Below are 25,019 nucleotides of genomic sequence, written 5' to 3'. Positions count from 1 at the left end.
TGCGTACCGTTTGTAACCAGCCTCATACTAAACCTCACGTTATTCACGTTTCTGGCTTCCAACAATTTGATTTGGTTGGTGAACATTTTAAGAGACTCCATGTCAGAATAGTGATGAAGAGAAAAAGACAAGACGGGATTTTGGAGACGGTGGTAAAGCAGAACCCAGTGACGTCAATTTTATTATAGCTTTTTTTTTTTTTTTTTTTTTTTTACTTTTTGAGAAGATGGAAGACTGCATAGACCGTGGTGGGTTTTTTTTTTTCTTGTTTTTTTTTTTTTTTTAGGTCAGATAAAATTCCAGTGAAACAGCTCATACATATTTTCCATCATTTCTGGAAGAACAAAACAGAGGACATCCACTTGTTCTGAATAAGGATCTAAGAACTTACTTCCGAAATGTAATCGTTAAAACAACATATACATATGTTCCAGGTATTTTATACACTACGACAATTTTCTTCCCCCAGCAACTTCTCCAGTTATCATAAAAATAAAGCAGCTTGTCATATATTTTAAAAAAAACAACAACAAAAAAAACAAAACACAACCGGGAAAAAAAAGCCCATTTTAAAGTCTGATGAAACAAATCATGTCGTCTCAAAGGTTTCCCATTAGCGTTTCTCTTTCTAGTGTGGCAGAGGGGGTAAGAAGATTCATGCTGGAGTAAAACTTTCCAGGGTTGCTGTGGTGGTGGTTTTTTTTTTTTGTGCCTTTCTGCCTCTGGCCTCGGTGTGTCCGGTGTCCCTGTGATGTTTGTAAAGGCAGCGGTGTTTCATGGATGTTTTCTAGGAGTGTGTAAAGGAGAATGACAAAAGCTTTAGTAACAGCCATCCTTCCAGGAATCGTCTGCTATAGGACCGCAGGTTTTTGTCATTCCCAGAGACCTGCTGTAAGAAGATGTGATAAGAACAGGAAAATGAGTTTACAAAATCAAGTGCTGTTGATGTTGAGTCAGAAGAAAAAAAAAATGGCTGGAGAGATCATGTTTATGTTATCGTTTCAGTCACAGGGGGAAAATAAAGCTATACAGTTAGTAGTATTAATATGTCTGAAACGGAACAAGGATTTGTGTTCTTGACAAAAATGATAGGGGTTTTGAGTGTGGGCAATAGGACAATAATATACTGACATGGTTATAAATTGTGCTCATGTTTTCCTGAGATGAATATATATATATATATATATATATATTTTATTATTATTGGAAGCAATTGTTGTTAATTTAATTAACATTTTTTCCCCTCTCGGTAATTTATTTCTATACACGTTTTTTTTTTCTTCTTATTGCTTTTTCCTGGCAGTTTAGGAGCAAACCTTTATATTGTTAGATATCATGTATCATAGAAAGATCAAGTATTGTGATATAAGTTGATATATTTTGCTGTACGTTTGTAATACGTTCCTAAAAAAAAAAAAAAAGGCCTGGGTACATCTTCTGCCGAATAGTGCACTGAATACAAGGGTTAAGTATTACCTTCTAGGGGTCTGGGCAAGTCTGCTTTTTGAGGACGCTGGTGCCATGCTTCTGCCCGCTGCTTGTTTTGGCCCTGTCGTAGCAGTCCTGCCTGCAGAATAAGCTGCTCCATTGGCAGGCCCTGGTGACTGCACCCGCCGTGCTGCTGGAGTGTGTCCCTGAGCTCCAGCACTCGGTCTTGCGGACTGTCGCACCGCAGCCATGCTGCCCACGGGGCTGAGAGCTTTCACAGGAGCCCGCAACAAGAGCGGTGACTGCCCGCTGCCTCTTAATCGGGTGGTGGACACACCTACAGGAGCAAGCGACAGCCGGCACTTTTAGGGAGATCATACGGTTTAATAGCAAGAATAATTTCAATTCCTAATTCAAACCTTTTAAAAATATTCTCTTTGGCCTCTACATACAGAACGCAGTGCATGCAACTAAACCATTACAATCAGTAAACTCTGTTTCAAAATTCACCAGTAGAGGGCGACACATTACCAGTAAATATAGACACCTGCACAATTTTCCAAACATAGTAGTCAAAAATGACTTAAGAAGTTCTTGATCAACTAAAACACGTTAGATTTTGGATGGAGATGAAACCTGAAAGATAGATCTCGAGGATGAGGTTTTTCCTTTTCGTCATCAAATCATCATAACGAACATTTTTATGTAAGCTCAATTAGGGCCTAAAAAAAAAAAAGGAAGGACGGTAGAGAACCACTCCTGTGGAGGGTAACAGTGGTTTCGAATTTCCTCCATTTGTACACAATCTGTCTGACTGTAGATTGGTGGAGTCCAAATTCTTTAGAGGTGGTTTTGTAACCTTTTCCAGCTTGATGAGCATCAACATCTCTTTTTCTGAGGTCCTCAGAAATCTCATTTGTTGGTGCCATGACACACTTCCACAAACATGTGTTGTGAAGATCAGACTTGGATAGATCCCTGTTCTTTAAATAAAACACGGCCCTCGCTCACACCTGATCGTCATCCCATTGACTGAAAACACCTGACTCTAATTTCACCTTCAAATGAACTGCTAATCCTAGACGTTCACATACTTTTGCCACTCACAGATATGTAATATTTGATCATTTTCCTCAATAAATAAAAGGACCAAATATAATATTTTTTGTCTCATTTGCTTAATTGGGTCTTCTTTGTCTACTTTTAAGACTTGTGTGAAAATCTGATCATGATGACATATTTATGCAGATATATAGGAAATTCTAAAGGGTTCACAAACTTTCAAGCAGATAGATAGATACGTAGATAGGGTGACAGAAAAGGAAAACCTTAGAGGTGTTGAGACATGATCGTACACAAGTTTGAGGAATAAGGACCGACGGACTTTCCGGAATATAGTAATAACTCGAGTCACTGACATCAAAATGATGTGAATGACCAAAACCTTTCATAAGCACTTTATATAAATAACTAACTAAAAAACCCCAAAAAAGATTGCCTCGACCTGTTCGAGGGCGTGTCTGAAGGACAGAAGTGGAGGGATGGTGGTTTGTGGATGAGGGTGAGGAAGCAGGGGGTGCTGGGTACCGACCTGTGGGGGACTGGGGCAGGCGGGACATGCGGCTGCCTGAACTGTGCAGATTAGCCTCCATGCTACGGCTGTTTCTCACTGCCTCCAGCGAGCGCAGGCTGGTGCGTGGGGCCAAGTTAGGCATGCTGTGTCTTAACTCCTCTGAAACCCACACACACACACACACACACACACACACACACACACCAGCTGTCACCACTCAGACTTCCTGTAAAAGGAAAATGGCTACATGCAGTCACCTTTCCTTTCATGAGAGTGCAGTGTGGAATGCTAGCTGTAATTTTCTCCCATGGTGCCACTGGACTGTAAAGGGCTGATGTGCATTCGGGATTTTCTTAGAAAGCTTTCATATATGCAGCGTTAAGTCCACCTGAATCAAACCCTGGTCCGTTTTCCCTTCTCGGAGCATTTTGTTTAGGCAGAGAACCAAAAAAAAAAAAAAAAAAAAAAAAAAAGTAAAAATGAATGGTGGATGCGGTACGTAAAACGTTTTTAAACTAGTAATTTATCTATTTATCTACTCATTTCTTAAGCGCAGACTCGAGTGTTCTCTGTGATCGGGTGACTTCTGCGATTTCTACATGCACACGGCACAGCTTTCGCATAAAGACTTCATTTTAGCTCTCTTGGGCACACGAAGCCTTCGTATCGCTTCATAAAATTGGGATTAAACCCCTGGAGTCGCATGGATTACTTTTGCGATGCCTTTATGAACTTTTTTGGAGCTTGAAAGTTTCGTTTACTGGATTGTAAATGGAAGACCAGTTTTCATTAAAAAAATACGTCTTCGTTTGTGTTCCGAAGATGAATGAAAGTCTTATGGGTTTGGAAAGACATCAGGATGAGTAATTAATGACAGATTTTTAATTTTTTAGGTGAGCTATCCCTTTAAATGTTAAAAAATTTTTAATCCACTAGCTTGCCTACGAGCCTGCTTGACATACCATGACAGAAATGCACGTGATTAAGCTAACAAATTCATATGACATATCAAACTTAAATATTTATTTTTGGTGATGTTTTACAATGCGAGTATGTAGTCATTGGTGTCCTAATATGCATAGTGAGCTACAGGGTCCGAGCCAGGGTCCGAACTCATGCAAACGATACGCTGATTCAACATCTGGGGAGCTGATTGAGACACACCCACAGTTTCCCGTCTTCTACACCCCACGTAATAACATCTGAGATATTGTGCATGTCGTGGTACGCAAAATATCCGCCAGGCTTAAATATACAAGGCAGGTGATATATAAATGAAGGTCGTGTTGCATCCTACCCTCACTCCTAGTAAATTTGAGGAGCTCTGGGGCCGTGCCTTGAAGGGAGCGCCTGGGCACACTTGTTCCAGCGGCAGGTGATGGACAGCGAGGTGAGGTGCCAGGAGAAGGCGAGTGACGGCGGTGGAGGTGCGTGAAAGGCATGCTGTCTGCCTCTTCGTCCTCCAAACTGTAGGAGTCCAGCTCCTGGTCGCTGTAGGTGCCTCGCCTCAACGAGTGCAGCGAAGCCGCAGAGCTCCGCCGCGATGCCGAGGCCGAGCTCGAAGCGTAGTCTTGCCTCAGACCTACAAACACGACGTTGTGGACGTTAGCCAAAACACACTACGGGTAGGAAAAAAAAAACGCTCAACTGGAGGCGCAACTTGGTCACAGAGCTGAATATGGGCATGCAAATTATTCCCCTACACACACACACACACACACACACACACGCATATTAAACAAAACGGTTATTTGAATTTTCATGAACTGTTTTTAGACCTAAAAGCTGAGGGTATGGAAATTAATCTCACACACACACAGACGCTCACACACGCCCCATGGGGATGTTTAAACAGTTCTACTATTTATTTAAATATTATATTTTTATATATATATATATATATATATATATATACATACACACACACACACACACAGTATCTCACAAAAGTGAGTACACCCCTCACATTTTTGTAAATATTTGATTATATCTTTTCATGTGACAACACTGAGGGAAAATGGCTATTTGGGCCCAATTTGGACATTTCCCTTAGGGGTGTACTCACTTTTGTTGCCAGCGGTTTAGACATTAACGGCTGTGTGTTGAGTTATTTTGAGGGGACGGCAAATTTACACTGTTACACAAGCTGTACACTCACTACTTTACATTGTAGCAAAGTGTCATTTCTTCAGTGTTGTCACATGAAAAGATAGAATCAAATATTTACAACAGTGTGAGGGGGGGTACTCACTTTTGTGAGATACTGTATATTCATTTACTACAGATAAAATAAATGCAATGTTCATTATGAAAAAAATTTGCAAAAAAAATTGCAAAATACAAAAGCATGAACCTGTGAAAGTACAAATAAATAAATAAATAAATAAATAAATAAATAAATAAATAAATAAAAAGGCGTCTATCAAACATCAGATGTAATTGTGTATCAATTACAAGTACACAACTACACTGTATTATAAACACAAAGCAGAATTATTGATCGGAACTTGTAACGTAATGTAGTCGCGTGCTTGTAATTGGTGCACAATTAGCCATGATGCTATTTAAAAAAAATATATATATTTTTTTTACGAATGCGCAATTTATCCACATGCTACGGACGATTTTGGAAAGCCGAACGTACGACGCGTGTCTTCGGACCTTTGAGGAAACCGGAGTACCCGGAGGAAACCCCTCGAGCACGGGGAGAACGTGAAAACGCCTCGCACACAGGGGCGCGGGGGCAAGAGTCGTCGAACCCCCAACCCTGCAGACGCACTTATCCAGAGAAACATACAGAAGATCTTTAGTCTCAACCGAAACCACGCTCATGCAAATTCACCAACTCGGGGACTAAGAGTGTGATCAGTCTAAAATAAATAAATAAACAAAAACAAACAAACTAGGTCTGACGCAGGCAGCTACATGAAGCCAGTGAAGGGAGAACTTTTTAGAAAACGACGAAGCAGCTGCACGATCAGATTAACGCCATTAACACCATTAAAAATATTTCCCGAGCCGCTACAGCAGGATGGATGAAGGTGGAGTTTTAGCGTGTCTCATGAACGCTGTGTGGACTGAAATGATTTTGAGTCTTGAGAGAAAACGAGTCAGAAATCCCCCCCCCCCTCGCATCCCTTTCACTGGAATGCAAAATATACAGAAATATACTCCCAAGACAGTGCTTCTAAAATGAAAATAAGATTTAAATAACCGCACGGCGTTGACGCCGGTCATGCAGTGATGCTGGTACCTGTGGGTTTAGGAACGAGAATCTGCTCTCTCGCACGTTAATAGACCGTTTATTTACTTTGAAGTCTTTAGCTTTAGGTTTATACACTGTACGAATAAGCGCTTTAGAAAAAGCGTCACCATCTTTCAGGAGCACTCACTCTCCTCTTGTAGCCGAGCCATGATCTGCACGTCCGTCAGGTCCTGCAGCTTGTAGCCCATCGAGATGGAATCGTCCGACGTGCTCAGCTCGCTGTCGATGGAGGACTGGGAGCTCAGCGCCGAGTGCATGCTCATGTAACCTACAGTCCAATAAAAAAATAAATAAATAAATACATAAAAGGCAGAAAAAGACAGCCTGTAATTCTACTCCATAAAGATTGGAATAAGCCGTTCATTATTAAATGGTTAATATGTCTAGATCTTAAAAAAAAAAAAAAAAAAAAAAAAAAAAAAACACAAGAAATGTAAAAATTCACCAACTCATAACTGATCATTGGAATACAGACTTGCCAAGAAAAAAGAAAAAAAAAAAAAAAAGATTAAAATCAAAGCGCACCATTGCTCAATTTTATTGCCAGTAAAGTGTGCAGAACCGCATGCTGAGACACGAGCGGATTGGACTGACTAAGGTCTTGATGCGACACGTCTGGTGTGTGGATTCAGATTAGAAGTGCATACACACCGATCATGACACCGTAACAACAGATAAGACAATCGAACAAACCATGATGAGGATTCAGTCAACCCCGGAGAACACTGCAGAAACCACAGCACCATGCTTAGCCCTCACCTACAGTTGAAAGGGATCATAAAAATGACGTTTTGTTTTATTTATTATTTATTTAGTGCCGCCCGGAATAAGCCATTTCACATAACAGATGTTTACATATAGTCCACAAGACACGATAATAACCGAATTTAATAACCAAAGAACCCGTGTTCGAGCTTGCATACGCTCGATTCGTAATACGCTGTGGTGTTACCTGGATGATCAACGACTTTTTATATACGTTTTGCGATATACATGCTCAGGAGAACCGAGGGACCCGTACACAACTGTTACAAAAAGGCGCAAACGTTCACCGATGCTCAAGAAGGCGACACGATACGTTAAGAGCCGGGGGGGTGTGCAAACTTTTGAACAGGCTGATCGGTGTAAATTCTTATTTCATTTAGTACCATCTCTTCAGAAGCTACACAAGATATTTACGTGTTTCCCAGAAGACAAAATAGTAACAATTTACACAGATCATTCCTGTTCAAAAGTTTACACACCCCCCGGCTCTTAATGTATCGTGTTGCCTTCTTGCGCATCGGTGCAATCATGATTGTGCGATACACAATATTGATATTATATCCATATAATCGCCCAGTACTATCTATACAATTCTCTTTCATGAATTGCATTCATTTCTGAAATTATTATTATTATTTTTTTAATAAAAATAAGTCTAGCTAGAAACGTCCTTCTTCAGCAAGCAGCTTAGCTGGTTTCTGGCACGAAATGGCCAACACTGACCTGATTTGAAGCTCATATTTAAGTGGAGACACTGAAAATAAAACAAAAATGCACACCAATGCCCAAGATGTTAATTAAAAATTCAGGAAGTTAAAAAAAAAAATAATAATAATAATTTTTTAGGTACTTTTAGCGGTACCTTTTCCTTGGTAGAAGAAAATCGACTGGCTGAGTTTATTACGTCTTAGATTCCAAATCCTTGTGAATTTATATGGTTTATATTAATGAGCTCCTTGTTACATACGTAACATATTTCACATTCCCTCTAGATTTGCTTCACACACACCCCAGAGTTCTGTAATGGCTACTCCCAGAATGATGATCGTCACAATGTCGTCTCAAACTGGTTTCATAAACGTGACAATGGGTTTAGTGCGATTTCACTGCCTTCTCAGTCACATGATATGAATCCAGAAGAACACATCTGGGGTGTGGTGGAACAGGAGATTCGCAGCACGATGTGCAGCTGACAAATCTGCAGCAATTATGCATTGCGATGCGATGGTGTCGAAATGGAGCAGGATCTCTCCACGTCGACTAGGAATGTTTCTAACATCGTGTGGAATCCATGCTATGAAGAACTGAAGCTTTCCTAAGACGGGGAAAAGAGGAGTCCTGCCCAATATTAGTGCGGTATTCCTAATAAAGTGGCTGGTGAGTGTATATAGGCAAGTATTTCTGTGGTCCTTGTGAAAGAATGAAAGAAGGAGAGAAAGAAAGAAAGACAGAAGGAAGGAGAGAAAGACAGAAGGAAAGAAAGAAAGAAAAGAAAGAAAGAAGGAAGGAGAGAAAGAAATACAGAAGGAAAGAAAGAAAAGAAAGAAAGAAAGAAGGAGAGAAAGACAGAAGGAAAGAAAGAAAAGAAAGAAAGACAGAACGAAGGAGAGAGAAAAATAGAAAGAAAAGAAAGAAATACAGACGGAAAGAAAAGAAATACAGCAGGAAGGAGAGAAAGACAGAAGGAAAGAAAGAAAAGAAAGAAAGACAGAAGGAAGGAGAGAAAGACAGAAGGAGATAAAGACAGAAGGAAAGAAAGAAAAGAAAGAAAGACAGACGGAAAGAAAGAAAAGAAATACAGAAGGAAGGAGAGAAAGACCGAAGGAAAGAAAGAAAAGAAAGAAAGACAGACCGAAGGAGGGAAAGAAAAATAGAAGGAAAGAAAGAAAAAAAAGAAAGACAGAAGGAGAGAAAGACAGAAGGAAAGAACGAAAAGAAAGAAATACAGAAGGAAGGAGAGAAAGACAAGGAAAGAAAGAAAGACAGAAGGAAGGAGAGAAAGACAGAAGGAGATAAAGACAGAAAGAAAGAAAGAAAAAGAAATACAGACGGAAAGAAAGAAAAGAAAGAAATACAGACGGAAAGAAAAGAAATACAGAAGGAAGGTGAGAAGGACAGAATGAAGGAGAGAAAGAAAAACAGAAGGAAAGAATGAAAAGAAAGAAATACAGAAGGAAGGAGAGAAAGACAGAATGAAGGAGAGAAAGAAAAACAGAAGGAAAGAAAGAAAAGAAAGAGACAGACAGACATAGCAAAAGGAAAGAAAGCGAAAAAAGAAAAAAATGGAAAAAAGGACAGAATGTAATCCAGAGCAGTGGTGTAGACGATGAACCTGTAGGGCAGTGCAGATGTGTAGAGTGGCTGCGTCAGACACAATAACAAGGGAGGTTTCCCCTTTACTCGGCTGAGCGAGCGAGACACAGGCTGACGAAAACCCTCGTGAAGTCTTCACATGCGAGTTCCCTGCCTCGGGGGGTTAATGTCGATGGCTTTCATGTGCAGTGAGACATCACAGCACCGTCCCTATGAGAAGTGGGACTTGCTGAAGCAAACGATAACAGAATGGTGTCTCGGGGCGGCTGTGGCTCAGGTGCTAGAGCGGGTTGTCCACTGACACGTTGCGTGCGAGTGAACAACGGTGTAAAGAACCGCTAAGCTCAAAAGGTGCGAGAAAAGTCCAAACCGCCCAGACCTCCTTATCGTTTAAGAGACAAGCCCTTCCCTTCAAACGCTGACTCTTATTTGCTGTTCTTTCTCGAGTGTGATATTTACTCGGTAAACACAAATTCACTACCACGAGATCCATGCAAAGGCAATTAATCTGCACTCCACTCACTGACTGAAGTGCTGGCAGGCACACCCTATGCATGACATCCCGTAAATACACACAAACAAGGTTTAACGAAAGCAGGAGCAGCGTCGTGTTGAACACATGCCGTACCTGAGCTGCCACAGGTTAGTAGGGTTTTGTTAGTTGATTTGTGGTACCCAGGAGAATGAGCTGGGCCAGCCTCGGCTGACGAGCCCGCGGGGGTTTGCGATGGGCTGCTGTACACGTTCCTCCATCTCGAGCCTATGGGAGAAACAAAAGAGCGAGGCGGTGTGAAAACGCCGCATCTGAATTAGCATTACGTGGTTAAGTATACGGTCACTTTAACAGGAACATCTATTTCTTCGTGAATATGCAACGAGAAGCCCCCATTCTAAATCTCTTCATACTTTATTTACTTTTAGACACGTATATTACAATAATAATAATAATAATAATAATGCACAGGATAGAGCGACTGTGTACACGTTCTCAGGTGCGTGATGCATACTTTGGTCCAGGCGGCTCAGGAGTGTCCTGCAAGCCACCTCGGTCTCAGGACTCGGGTGATCGAGCACTTTCCGACACCATTTCAGTGGAGACTCGGGACCCTGCGCCGTCTGTACGTGCTTCTTCGGAGACACGTACAACCTACGGAAAAAATGTTTAAAAATTGCAGTTTCTCAGTAACAAAAGAAGCTTGTCTTATTGACTTTGAGAGACCGAGAAAAAGAGAGAGAGAGAGAGAGAGAGAGAGAGAGAGAGAGAGAGAGAGAGAGAGAGGGGAGGAGGAGAGAAAAAGGATTGAGAGGAGCGAGAGAGAGGATTGAGAGAGAGGAGAGAGGATTGAGAGGAGAGAGAGAGAGAAGAGAGAGAGAGCGAGAAGATTGAGAGGACAGAGAGAGAAGATTGAGAGGAGATAGAGAGAGACAGAAGAAAGAGGACAGAGAGAGAGAAAAGAGGAGAGAAAGAGAGAGGAATGAGAGAGAGAGAGGGGATTGAGAGAGAGAGAGGGGAGGAGAGAGAAAGGATTGAGAGGAGCGAGAGAGAGGATTAAGAGGGAGGAGAGAGGATTGAGAGGAGAGAGAGGATTGAGAGGAGAGAGGATTGAGAGGAGAGAGAAGATTGAGAGGAGAGAAAGAGAAGATTGAGAGGAGAGGATTGAGAGAGAGAGAAGATTGGGAGAAAGAGAGAGGATTGAGAGAGAGTGAAAGAGAGAGAGAGAGAAGAGAAAGAGAAGAAAGAGAAAGAGAGAGGATTGGGAGAGAGGACCAAGAAGAGAAAGAGAGAGGATTGAGAGAGAGGACCGAGAAGAGAAAGAGAGAGGACCGAGAGAGAAGAGAGAGAGAGAGGACAGAGAGAGGACCGAGAGAGAAGAGAGAGAGAGAGAGGACAGAGAGAGAAGAGAGAGAGAGAGAGGACAGAGAGAGAAGAGAGAGAGAGAGAGAGGACAGAGAGAGAAGAGAGAGAGAGAGAGAGAGGACAGAGAGAGAAGAGAGAGGAGAGATTTTTCTGAGATTTCAATACCTTTTTATTTAAACAAAACAGAGTTATCTACAGCTTGATGCTCTGTTTCCAAAAACACAGAAGAAAGTAAAATAAAAGATAAAATTAAAAATAAATAAAAATAAAAGCATAAACATGATTTAACCCGACACAGTCCCGAAAAGAAGAGCATTCTCCACAACTGAACAGAAAACGTCTTTGATACGCCATATACCTGTGAACTCCTCTACATTATTTGTAGTTCTGTAGAACGCAAAGTGGATATTTAATCTGGCCTTTAGCATTCTAGCAAAAAACCGTGTCTACGTCGCAATCTACTCACTCTTCTATTTCGTTTCTTCTGCTAAGGTAAACTGCCATTTTTGCTTGTCCTAGTACAAAATTAAATAGTTGACATTTCCCTCTCCCCTTCTGACTGTATCTAAAACCAAAAATAAACAAATGCCTGGAAAACTTTTCTCCCAACATCGTGAAACAAGGCGCACAATCTGTTGCACTCTAAAAAGCAGTGATCAACTGTTTCCCTCTGTAAACAAAAAATACCGTGTGAGATTCTCCACTGTAAATGTCCAACCCTTTCTGTCAACGGTGCTTTATATAGCGCTCTCCACGCAGGTCTGACCTCACTGTCCAGCCCTAGATGAGCTCTCTAAGGAGTGTCAGCCCTACCACTTAGTTTGCTTTTGTTTAACACTTTTTACAAACAAAGAATACATAAGCTTTCCCCCCATGACGTCCAACCTGTTTGTGAGAGTCTCTCTGGACTCGAACAGCTGTCCCGTACAGTCTTTAAAAATCAGGAAGGGTCACATCAGGAAAGGGTCCGTCAGCAGGTGTTTGACAGTGTCCGTTACAGTAGTTGTTCAGCAGAGAAAGTTCCGTTTTTGTGAGTTCGCACTTCCACGTGTTGAGCAGTTGGGTTATGACCCTGGTGGATGTAACTCTCACTTCAGAGGCTAAACCTGCAGCGTCAATCAAACCAGGTCCACATCACTCGACCACATGTCCTAGCGTTACAGTCCCAGCTGAACAGAACAACTGCGTCACGAAGGGTCCTGAAATGCGCTCCACGTTGAAACGAGTCCCATGCACCACTGGTTCCTTCAGCAGCCACGATAGAGTCTCACAGCCTGGTCTTCTCTGTTTATGGAACATCCCCCACACAGTAAATAGTCCTTCGTAGAACTTTGGGAGATTGTACAGTTTGTCAGAACTCAAATCCATGAACCACAAAGACTCAGCAAGACCCAAATTCCAGCCTCGAGTCAATATGGTTCAGGCTAAGGGTCTACAGACAAGGTCTCTGGGCCCAACGAGGTGCCTCTGAATGAACTGGAGTCGGAAGGCAGCACCCATGCTGGGGAGATGAAGGAGTCCCTGCCCTCCTTCCTCTTTGGGTAGAAATAGTACGCTCTGCAGGACCCAGTGCAAACGGTCCCAGAAAAAGTCCACCAATTCTGCCTGTATTTTAGCCAGCAGTTGTGCTGGAGGGTCTACACATGCTAAACGGTGCCACAGCATAGATGACACCAAGTTGTTAATCACAAGTGTACGACCCCTGAAAGACATGTGTGGCAAGATCCATTTCCATTTTTTTTTTTTAGACATCCTTCAACCTTCTCTAAAACATTGTCCCAATTTTTGCTCACAAAAGTATCACCACCAAGGTATTTAAAACCACCCTTGTTCCAACTTAGCCCAGCAGGTAAAACCAGTTTCTTGCTTAACTCATCACCGATTGTTATGGCTTCACATTTTCCCCCCTGAGGTAATTTTTTGCAGAGGACGCTACACCAAAATCATTAATGTTTTCTACAAGGGTGTCAAAATCTTCTTGTTTCTCGGTGATGACAATGACATCATCGGCATAAGCAGATGATTTAAAAACTGCTTCACAACCAGGAAGGTTTACACCTGAACGAGACCGGCTTAATCTGTGTAGGAGAGGCTCTATGGCCAAGGAGGACAGCATGCCAGATAATGAACGGCCTTGTCTGACTCCTCTCTGAACCTTAAATGGAGCGCTTAAACCACCTTTGATCTTTAAAATACTCTCGAGGTCACTGTACAAGACTCGAATCACGTTTATAAAACCCGAGCTGAACCCGAACGCGTCTAGCGTTTGCCACAGATACTGATGTTCAATCCTGTCAAAGGCCTTTTCCTGATCTAGTGAAATCAAACAGATTTCACAGCCCAGTGAATTGGAGAGGTCCAAAACATCACGAATTAGGATGATGTTATCAGATATCAACCTGTCGGGTATGCAATAAGTCTGATCGACGTGAACGACATGCTCCATAACGTTTCTCAGCCTCATGGCCGACACCTTTGATAAAAGTTTGTAGTCAGTACTGAGAAGAGCCACTGGTCGGCAGTTTTTGATCTCCTGTAAACCCCCTTTTTAAGGGAGAAGAGTAAGGATAGCGCCCCTGCAGCTCGATGGTAGTTGTCCTTTGTTCAAACCGTCTCTGAGAACAAGCAGTAGATCTTTTCCAATCACAGGCCAGAACACTTTATAAAAGTCCACAGGAAGCCCATGAATGCCAGGTGCCTTACCGCTCTCTAGGCTCTGCAACACAGAAAGTGGCTCGTCAGCAGAGATCTGAGCTTCCAGCTCTGCATTAACCTCCTTGTAGACCTTGGGTAAGCCCTCATAAAAGGACTGCACCACCTCTGGTTTCTCTTGGAACTCTTTCCCGAAAAGCTTCTCATAAAAAGCATTTACGGATCTCCGCAGACTCCTGTAGCAGCTGCCCGGTGCTGGACCGCAGAGAGTGCATGAGCTTCTCTCTCCATTCCTGCGTTCAAGGCCGAAGAAGTCGTCAGAGGGTGTGTCCATTTTGACGATGTTTTGATGGCGAGAGCGAACCAGAGCACTTTGGGTAGAAAAACCCAAACAGGTTACATAGAGCTGACTTTTTTTTTTTCCTTTTGAGAACTTTAAAATGTTCTCCTTTTCTTGTGGAGTCTACCAAATCCTGCAGCTTCACTATTCCACTCTCCAAATCTTTCATAGACCTCATCATGTCCCTTGTGATATTCAGAGTATACTGTAGGCACAGCTGTTTGATCTTGCCCTTCCCTGTGTCCCCCCACTGCTGTAAAGAACTATATTCCTACCTTGTTTTTGTACAACTCCCCCAAAAATACACGAGAACATCCTTAAAAAAACATCATCAGACAGCACAGACGCATTAAAATGCCAGTAGGCGCTACTGCATTTCACATCTTGGACAAAGATGGAAACTTGTACAAGGGAATGGTCTGAAATACCAACTGGGTGTATTAAACAGCTTTTAAATATGTTGCTTTGATATGTGAAGCAGTAAAATCTATCAAGCCTTGCCAAAGACAATGAATTATCTTTTACATGAGCCCAAGTATATTGACGCTGAGTGGTGTGGAAGAGCCTCACATAGATCATTCTCCTCGATTAATTTAACCAGACATCCCTTACTAGCTCCATGTGGCTCTGGGTGGTTTCTATTTAACATTGCGTTTGCAGTGGAATTAACGTCACCACCCAGGAACGTGTATCCGCCATCACCACAATTACTAATAACAGTATTTAGAGTGTTTAAGAAAACCACCCTTTCTGGGCCTACAGTTGGAGCATATACATTTATAACAATCAATTTGACATTTTCACAAACAGCTTGTATTTTTAACAAAACGACCCTCAATGATTTCCTCAGTTACACAAGAGATGGGTAAAAAGTCTCTAGAAAACAAGATGCCGACTCCACCGCCGTCACTGCTCTTATCACTGAGACATATTTCCCCATCCCAGTCCTTCGTCCATGCAGTTCCATTATCAGCTGTACTATGTGTTTCTTGTAAGAAGACGACGTTTAGCTTCTTGACCTTAAACAAGTTGAAAAGGGACACTCTCTTCACATCCTCTCTAGCACCATTAATATTTAAGGATCCCAGCTTTGTGTCACACATAGCAAATGTGCAAAGCTGCATTCGGACAAAAACGTGAGGTTGACACAAAATAGGGGAAAGCAAAATGTGAGACGCTTGACCATCTTTCGCTATTTGCTCGGTAATTTTTGTCACCTTTTTTTAAGACGAAACACTTCTTGGTCGGTAAAAGTTGGTTGGCCGGTGTGTTCTGTGTTTTTCATAAACAGTCTAACAGAGTTAAGGAACCATTTTAAATCTGGGGAGAAAAAAAAAAACAACTCATCAACTTGAACTGATCTCATGCCTTTTGTCCTATATAAAAACGACTGAATTCCAGTGAAAGAGTAAACACCCTCGACCTCCATCTGAGAGTCTCCACTTACATCACTTTCCTCACTTTGACCCTCTTGCGTATTTGTAAAACCATCCTCTGACTGAGATGAACAGCCCATTGGATTAGTCTTTGACACTTTTGCAATTTGTTCAGTGTTTGATTTATTTTCTGGGTTTTTCCTCTTGGTGGATAATTTGGAATGATCAGCATCCATTAAAACACCTTCCTCATTAGCCAACACCGACTCTGCTACTCTAGTCGCGGCGTGACTAACGTTCACATCCGCTTCTAAACCAACTTGTTCGTTTTGTTCACCCTCTAAGTTTCCCGTCACCTCATTCTCCTGATCGCTATCGTCTCGGGGTTTCCTCCTGCGATTGGTCTGGTACCGAGGCTCCGCTTTCGGCTCTAACGGACGGCGGTTCCTCTGCGTTAGCAGCTGGCCGGCTCTCACCTGCTCTCTCCGGGCACGAGCGAATCACATGTCCTAAAGCGCCACACCCAAAACATTGCATCATTTCTGATGTTACATGCACGGTATAATCAAAGTCATCGATTTTAAACTTAAACACCGAATTCAATTCTTCATCGCTCTTTTTAAAGAATCATATGAACCTGTCTCGTGGGCGCACGGTGGCTTAGTGGTTAGCATGTGCGCCTCACACCACCAGGGTCGGGGTTCGATTCCCGTGGCTCTGTGTGTGCGGAGTCTGCATGTTCTTCCCGTTCACAAGTAACTGATTTACTTTATCCATATTGTCTAGAAAAATCACAACAGCGCTGTTCATTCTAGATGCAGATTTAATACTTTCATAACCAACAATCTCACCGACCGCTAAAGTACACTCCTCTACTGAGCACCCGTCAGGTGGAGACGGTTTAATGGCGTGTCGGCGAGTCAGTTTGTGAAAGTTAAACTGTTCACCTGCCGCCATGCTGTCCGGCCACGCCGGCAGACGCCGACTCCACCAAACACGCAAAAATAAACCACCACCTTAAGAAAAAAGAGGATCAGAAAACACAAATTTCACCACGTTCACTCCCAACACTCACACAAAATAAGAGAAATGATAGGGAAAATAGATTAAAGATTCTAAGGAAAAACAAACGCTCTCACACACGCAGCTCTCACGCTAACCACACCCACTCCCAGCAAGAGAACGAGAGAGAGAGAGAAGAGAGACAGATGAATGAGAGAGAGAGCGAGATGATTGAGAGGAGAGAGAGAACAGAGAGAGAGGATTGAGAGGAGAGAGAGAACAGAGAGAGAGGATTGAGAGGAGAGAGAGAACAGAGAGAGAGGATTGAGAGGAGAGAGAGAAGAGAGAGTACAGAGAGAGAGAGACAGAGAGAGAGGAGAGAGAGGAGCGAGAGAGGATTGAGAGGGGAGAGAGAGGACAGAGGGAGAGGGGAGAGAGGATTGAGAGGAGAGAGAGGAGCGAGAGAGGATTGAGAGGAGAGAGAGGATTGAGAGGAGAGAGTACAGAGAGAGAGAGAGGAGAGAGGGAGGATTGAGAGGAGAGAGGGAGGATTGAGAGGAGAGAGAGAGAGCGCGATGAGAGAGAGAGGATTGAGAGGAGAGAGAGAGAGGACAGAGGGAGAGGAGAGAGAGGATTGAGAGGAGAGAGAGAGGACAGAGGGAGAGGAGAGAGACACTTGTCCTCACAAGTGGAGCTTTTCATAGGTGAAAATCTTTGCATATAAACACAGCCAGTGAGACAGCATCAATTATGTCACATACACAATGCCATAATTACAGTACTAGCACGGTCAGAAAAAATCATCTCACCCTTTTCAGAGGACAAACTGATCTAGTGTTGTGGTTAAAACGCCAGCAGCCTATGAATCAGGGTGGCCCAGTTTCCTAACAATCAGCACTTTCTCTTGGCGATCACGTTACTTTAATCTTATCAGACAAACCCTACAGGCTGTAGACGAGGCAGTGCAATTCCACCGAGCTTCACAATTACTACTGCTCAAATGTAAACACTGAGGGAATCTATTGTAAGCCTTTGTATCGCTACACAGAGAAAAGTTCATGAAATGTTAAGAGCTATGGAGAGAGTAAATAATGCGTGCCATTACACAATGATGGAGCTTCGTCCTTCCTTTGAGAGAAAGAGACACACAAAGGCAATGGGAAATAATGGAGATATGACCATGAGTTCTCAGGAACAGTTAGGGAAACATCACTCAGTGGCGTCAATACTCTCAGTGTCGCTCTTTCTAACTTCTATCCGGATTCAGCAGCTAGTAGATTGCGATATTTACCTACACCGATCCGCCCTAACATTAAATCCACCGACAGGTGACATGAACAACATGGGTTATCTCAAGCGGTGGGATATGTTAGGCAGCAAGTGAACAGTCAGTTCTTGAAGTTGATGTGTTGGAAGCTGGAAAAATGGGCAAGCAAAAGTCCTGGAACCAAGATGAACCTCTACCAAAGTGATGGAAAGGCCAAAGTGTAGACAATGAAAGGATCTGCTCTTGATCCAAAACATACAAGCTCATCTGTGAAACATGGTGGAGGTAGTGCCATGGCTTGGGCCTGCATGGCTGCTTGGGGAACAGGCTCACTAATGATGTAACTCATGATGGTAAGGATCTGAGCGACTCTGACATGGGCCAGATGTCACTGATTTACCAGATGTGGTCAGTAGGCCATACGTTTGACATGGACAAAAGTATCACATGGACATACAACACTCACAATGCCACACACTGTGATTGCAACATATTAGGGGGAAGAAAAAAAAAATGGTTATGATCGATCTAGTGTATCGGCATGCCGACATGACGACGTCGGTCCTTTCTGCATACGGATTCCGTAATAATAAAAAGCATTAACGAGCTTTCTTTGGGCCTGTTTACGTCGTTTTTGACTCGATTTTAGTTCGCATGACGACCGTACTGCGAGGACACGCCCATCTGTGTGTGTTTTATACACGCAGAGCAAATGAATCGTAATTACTTCAATTACTAGCAAACTACTTACATAAAGTTTACACAATCCACGTACTTCTGTGCGTTTTAAACGGTCGGTAAATCCCATGATACCATGAAAAACGTGATGTTTTTAGACTCGGTTATGTCTATAGATATTCTGCAGAGGCGCTTGTAGGTATTTTTCCCCCCAAAACTACTGCAGATGTTCTGCAGATTCGGGCCGAGACACGCGACGTCAAAGCCCTCTTCGAATTCACGCGTGTCGAAAGGGAGTACAGTGAAAAAGTCTTGTTTACCAACAAACGTCGCTGTGAAAGAATTTCGTGCGATTGCAAAATTCACCGATTCGAGCCGTTTTAAGCAAATAAAGCACACAAAACAAAATACGCAAATTGTAACTCGTGCTGTCTGAGGAAATCTACCAGCATCTGCAGAGATCCCACCTCGCCCCTATCATTACCTGTTATTGACGCCTGCACCTCCAGACTGAGGAACAGCTTTCCCCCCCCAGGTCCATCACTCTGCTGAATCAGTCTTTCACCAGCCCCCTCCCTTTGCCCTACACACACACACATCACACTCCCTCAAGCTTCTGCACTATAAGCCCCAGTGAGGATTAGCTCACCGCAACAGATCTGTGCACCACACTTCCTTATTACTGCCCCTGTGAACCACTGCGTTATACACCATCCTACTGCTACAATTACACTTCAATATCAGCTCTTTTATAGTACATCTTACATATCCTGCTTTCATCCTTGTTCCTGCAATACAACACAAACAACAAGGTACTCTACAGCAACTGGAACTTATTTACACTTATTTCCTGTACTGCAGCATTGAACTGTCCATAAATACCTCGACAAACTCATGTACCACTCTACGTACCACCGAACCAGTCATTTATTTCTCGTTTTGTGTTTAAGAAATTTTCTACACTACTTCCAGTCGCAAACCAAATTTCACTGTACTTGTATAACCCCTATTCCGAAGTAATTGGGACAGTATGGAGAATGCTTGTAAATGTACTCTGATGTGTATTTAAACAAACAAACAAACAAAACTTATAAAGACAAAGTATTTGGTGTTTAACCTAATCAACTGCATAGTTTTTCGAAGATAAACGAAATTAACACGTGATACATTCACATATAAAAGGATAAAAAGTTCCCAAAAAGTTGGGACAGCAGCAATTTTGGACTAATAGCGACGTGACAAGTTGAAATAAGGTGACGTGAAACAGGTGAGGCGATCGTCTAATCATAGTATATAAGGAGCCTCCAAAAAAAAAAAAAAAAGGCCCCAGTCCTTCAAGAGCAAGAATGGGTCGAGGCTCTGCAATCTGCCAACAGATACGTCAGCGAATAATCCAACACTGAGAACAACATTCATTCCTCAAAGACAAATCGGGAGGATTTTGGGCATTTCATCTTCTACAGCGCGCAATATAATTAAAAGATTCAAGGAATCCGGTCAAATGTCGGTGCGTAAAGGGTGAGGCCGAAAACCGCTTCTGAACACGCGTGATCTCCGATCCCTCAGACGTGACTGTCTTAAAAACCCGTCGTGAGTCTGTAATGGACATCCTGACATGGGCTCGGGAATACTTTGGTAAACCTTTGTCACTCGACACCATTCGCCGCTGCATCCACAGATGCAAGATGCGGCTTTTACGCAAAGCAGAAGCCGTACATCGATTCTGTATTCTGAATCGATTGCAGGAACGTTCCACAAATGTCATTCTAGACAGTTACTACAGCAATTAGCTTTGTATGAACTTCTCACATTATTTATAGAGACACTTCTCCAAGTGAAGAGAAGAGATCACATCATATAGTCGACAGCTACGGAGTACTCATCCATACTATAAATATATTGATATTACGAGTCAAGAATTTGCATGGTGTCAGACTACACGACCGGTTTCCTTAAAAGACTGCACGCATCTTTACACTAACAAACGAGAGTTCCTGTTACGAACGGTGCGTTATTCCCAGGTCTGAAAGGATCCATTGCGATATGTCCTACGACAGCGCTCACCAACTCTGTTCCCGGAGATCTACCTTCCTGAAGGCTTCAGCTCCAACCAGAAATCGTGTCCACGTGACGGTCTAATCACCGCCTTAAGAAGTTCAACTAAAGCACGTGTTCGATTTTGGCTGGAGATGAAACGTGCAAGAAGGTAGATCTCAAGGAAGAGGGTTGGTGACAACTGGTCTATAAATATAATCAAATACGCATGTGTGAACACTCAGAAAAACCCAACCACACCAAGGCTTAATTCACAGAATATTCTAGTTTGTTGCTTCTGTTTACCAGCAAACCTGCCACCGTGCAGTTTTTTAAACCTTCTCTCAGTTGTGGCACGAACAATGATTTGACGTTGTTTTAACCCATTGATGTCCTTGCAGTTCCTGTTTAAGCCAGTTCTTCTTTCGGAAAGTACAGTAGAAAAAAGAAACGACCCATGTTTTCAGTAGTGACGTTAATACACCTGCTGCTGATGTTACTGTATGCCCTTTCCAGTCTGGAGAATTTAATCGGTCATGCAGAACAAGTGTTCAAACATAACGCTCAATGTCAACAAGAGAGAAAAACCACACAGCCAGCATCATCAGCTTCACATGCATACATGTATTTCCATACAAGTCCAGTACTGATTTTACTCAATGAAATGCAGATGCCAATACATAATATATTTTAAAAAGTATTTAATCCGTAACATCCGGATCCTAGCGCACGTTTTTACTTGATGTCATTAAGCTCAATTTTCCAAGATTTGGCCCCCTGCCTTTGTGCTGTGTAATAAATGTGGCATTTATCTACATATTGTTTGCTTGAAACGTTACACGGCTATTCTAGAGTAGCTGGGTTAATGTTTGCTAAGATGAATCTGGTACTGCAAAATCGTGTTCGAAACGTACCAGCAGTCTTCACCGTCGATATCGGCGCAGTCGTCCAAGTCGAGCACGTCCACCTCATCCAGAGCAGACTGGTCCACGCCGGCAACGCTCCCGCCGAGTGTCTCTGAATCGTAGCTATCGGGAGAAGAACTGGCGTGCGTGTGTTCTTGAGGGTGCCCCGGTGGAGCGGCACAAGGAAGACGAAACACTGGGCCGTGCTCTTCCGTCTCTTCTTCGTCCTCCAGCCTTGTGGTTTCGGGAAGAGGAGACATGTCCTTGCTGACACTGTCCTGAGGAGGAGACAAAGTCTGGAAGTCCCTGCCTGAGCTGGTGCCGGTGTCCTCGCAGAGCGTTCTCTCGTTAGCGTTCGTGCTGTGGTGACGCGTGGTGCCCCGGCTGCGCAGGCTTTCGTTCTGTACTTCAAGGCGCCGCACGAGTTCGCGCAACTTGCGGACCTCCTCCAGCTCCGCTCCATTCTGCTCGTCTTCGAACCCCGGCACCGTGCCGCTGTCTGCCTGCTGAGCCCCGCTTCCGCTGTCCGGAACCACCATTCTCCCGCTCTGTGGGGCAGAAACAACAAGCTCATGCAGGTTTTCTGTGTGTACAAAAGCTGCTTGCCATAAATTGAACAAATACTACACCACATTTCCACAATACAAGCTAGTACAAGAAGCAGGATGTACACAAAAATCCTTATAAATCTTATATCGACAGAATACTACTACCACCACCAACAGCATTACTACCACCACCAGCATTACTACTACCACCACCACCAGCATTACTACTACCACCAGCACCATTACTACCACCACCACTACTACCAGCATTACTACTACCACCACCACCAGCATTACTATCACCACCAGCATTACTAGCACCACTACTACTACCACCACCAGCAGCATTACTACCACCACCACTACTACTACCACCAACAGCATTACTACCGCCACAAACAGCATTACTACCACCACCACCACTACTACCACCACTACTCCTACTACCGCCACCACCACCAACAGCATTACTACCACCACCACCACTATAAACAGCATTACTACCACCACTAGCACTACCACCACCACCACTACCACCACCACCACCACTACTACTACTACTACCACCACCACCACTATAAACAGCATTACTACCACCACTAGTACTACCACCACCACCATTACTACCACCACCAACAGCATTACTACTACCACCACCACCAGCACTACTACCACCACTACAGCAACACTAACATATTAGTGAACCAATCAAAACTATCCTTCTGCATATGATCTGGACGTCATATTTTATTCCACTCACCCCGACGTCTTTCAGCTCTCCTGTAGTTCCCTTCTGACTCTCTCTCGAGTCAAATCTCTCTACCAACTAAAGAAAGACTTGCAAATAAGCATGGTTCCACCTCACCCGGTCATACACAACCTCTCATTACATGTGGGCAGGAACAAAAATAAAGCTTGGAAAGAAGTAGCAGAAGTCGTTGGCGTCGCTGGCGAGTGTCCATAGCTAGTAGAGTTAGCTTGCTTCGCTAATCTGTCAATGAAGCTAAGTACAAATCCTAAATCAAATCCAAACAACCAATATTCTCCTGAATGGGTGCGTTATTTCGTTTGTGTTTAACTACTTAGCTTTAGAATGCACCCCAACACGAAACAGACTGAAAACAAACCCCAGGTAAAGGGTTCGGCCATACACATAATAATGGAAAGTTGTTTTTTGACCATTATCCTTACCATATTTACATTTATTCATTTAGCAGATGCTTTTTATCCAAAGCGGCTTATAAACGAGGAAATACAAGCAAAGCAGAGAGATTTAACTTGGAAATTTGACTTTATAACAAACTACAGGAGAGATGAAAGCTTGGAGACAAGTGGAAATTGTCATCACTTATGCTACAGGAGCTATAAACAGTCCTTCTCTCTCGCATGAAGTCAGTAATCCAATAATAATAATAATAATAATAATAATAATAATATAGCTTGTCATGTGACCGAGACGCCGGGAAAAAAAAGCTGTCGTGAAGCTGTTACTATAGAAACGACTGGAAAGAGCAGATTAATGTAGGACGGCTCTCCCAAACTCCTAAACTCTGCACTTAGGTCAAGTATAACGCTTGACCTGTCTCTCTCTAACGTTAACGCAGCTAAGCTAACCGGGTGAAGCCTGTAAATACTGCTGTAGACCGGTAGTGAAGCCGCAAATGATCTATTCTATTCTATTCTATTCTAATAAGATGTATATTGCACCGCATTGATACAGGACTGTAGTTTTATATTGTGGAGATTTCTGCCCAGATAAACATCGAGTCGGTGTACACTGCTACCTAGCAACCAAGCTAAAGCTTAGCTTGATAGCTAGCTAGCTAGCTGGCACTGTTGCCGGGTGAAGAGTGTGGTTGTCGAGTATACATTTCCCATCCTACAGCCAACGTTAAACAACTTACCTCACCAAATACGTCCAGATCTTGAATCACCGAGCGCCTAGTTGCAACATTTACATCTAAATCGATTTACTGAATAACTACTTTCCGCGCTACTTGTTCAATTATCTCACTGCAACCGTCGCTAGTTAGCTAACTAGCTGTTTCAATGATTAGCCAGTTTGTTATGAAGCACTGAATAACCCGAATCTAGGTGGACCAATAAAATGAAAAATCCCGCCCACTTGCCTGAGCGCGAACCAGATTACAGCTCCTTAGTAAATGCGGCCTTTTATACGCATTTGAACAGAGCCCGCCTCCTGCAATATCATTGGCCAGTAGTTTCCAATCACGAGCAGTCTTCCTGTACTAGCCAATCCTAGCGAGGAGGCGGGACGTGTCTGAACACGGAAGAAGACACGCTGTTGTGCTTTGGGATTTAGCGCTCCTTGCTGGATGATTTAAAGTTACGCAGTCAGGGTTGATCGAAAAAACTGTAAAAAGGTTCATTTTGATCTTTTTAAAAAAATATAATCTGAAGTAAAAGCTTTATTCTGGACAGGGTCGCGATGGATAGGAAGCCAGTCTCGGTTATAATGGGCGCAAGACAGGAGAATTAACTGCAGTGCATCGCAGGGCACCATATAGACACACACACACACACACACACACACACACAGACATATATACACACACATATACATACCTACACACACACACACACAGAGGGGCAATTCAGGAATTAGTGCTGAGGCTCCTGCAAGACCTCCAATTTTCAGGATAACATTAACTCCAACTCCTAACATAATATATAGTCAATAAAGCAAATAACAAATAAACAAATCATTTTTGTTTGTTTTTGATTTTGGTATTCCTCTCATACAACAGCCAGCGATGACAAATGTCATGTTATGCAATGGAGGTTGTATTTATTGGTTAGCATGCTTGCCTCGCTCCTCCAGCGTTGGGGGTTTGAATCCCGCCTATGCCCTGGTTGCATGTGCTTCGGGGTTTCCTCCGGGTACTCCGGTTTCCTCCCTCAGTCCATAGCTATGCATTGTAGGCTGATTAGCATTTCCAAATTGTCCGGAGTGTGTGAATGTGTGTGAAGGGTTGGCACCCCATCCAGGGTGTC

General features: G+C 43.0%; 1 protein-coding gene across 3 annotated transcripts; it reads right to left on the bottom strand.

The window, feature by feature from the left end:
* Positions 1–177: 177 nt before the first annotated feature.
* Positions 178–24,322, bottom strand: zgc:66447 (SLAIN motif-containing protein-like). Of its 3 annotated transcripts, none has more exons than XM_053630316.1 (9): positions 23,909–24,322; positions 21,466–22,004; positions 10,352–10,491; positions 9,973–10,104; positions 6,394–6,534; positions 4,299–4,583; positions 3,020–3,160; positions 1,477–1,765; positions 178–787 (listed from the first exon to the last, which is right to left on the bottom strand). In XM_053630316.1, exons 2-9 carry the CDS (start codon positions 21,993–21,995, stop codon positions 775–777), a joined length of 1,671 nt encoding a protein of 556 aa, XP_053486291.1. In that variant the 5' UTR covers positions 21,996–22,004; positions 23,909–24,322; the 3' UTR covers positions 178–774. The 3 variants fall into 3 exon arrangements, with proteins under 3 accessions (XP_053486291.1, XP_053486289.1, XP_053486290.1); XM_053630314.1 differs by having other exon boundaries at positions 178–889; positions 23,909–24,320; XM_053630315.1 differs by lacking the exon at positions 23,909–24,322 and adding an exon at positions 22,765–23,882 and having other exon boundaries at positions 178–889.
* Between the last annotated feature and the right edge of the window lie 697 nt (positions 24,323–25,019).

This window comes from Ictalurus furcatus, chromosome 8 (genome assembly GCF_023375685.1).
Source record: "Ictalurus furcatus strain D&B chromosome 8, Billie_1.0, whole genome shotgun sequence".
Classification (NCBI taxonomy): Eukaryota; Metazoa; Chordata; class Actinopteri; order Siluriformes; family Ictaluridae; genus Ictalurus; species Ictalurus furcatus.
This window is presented reverse-complemented; position numbering and strand designations above follow the sequence as displayed.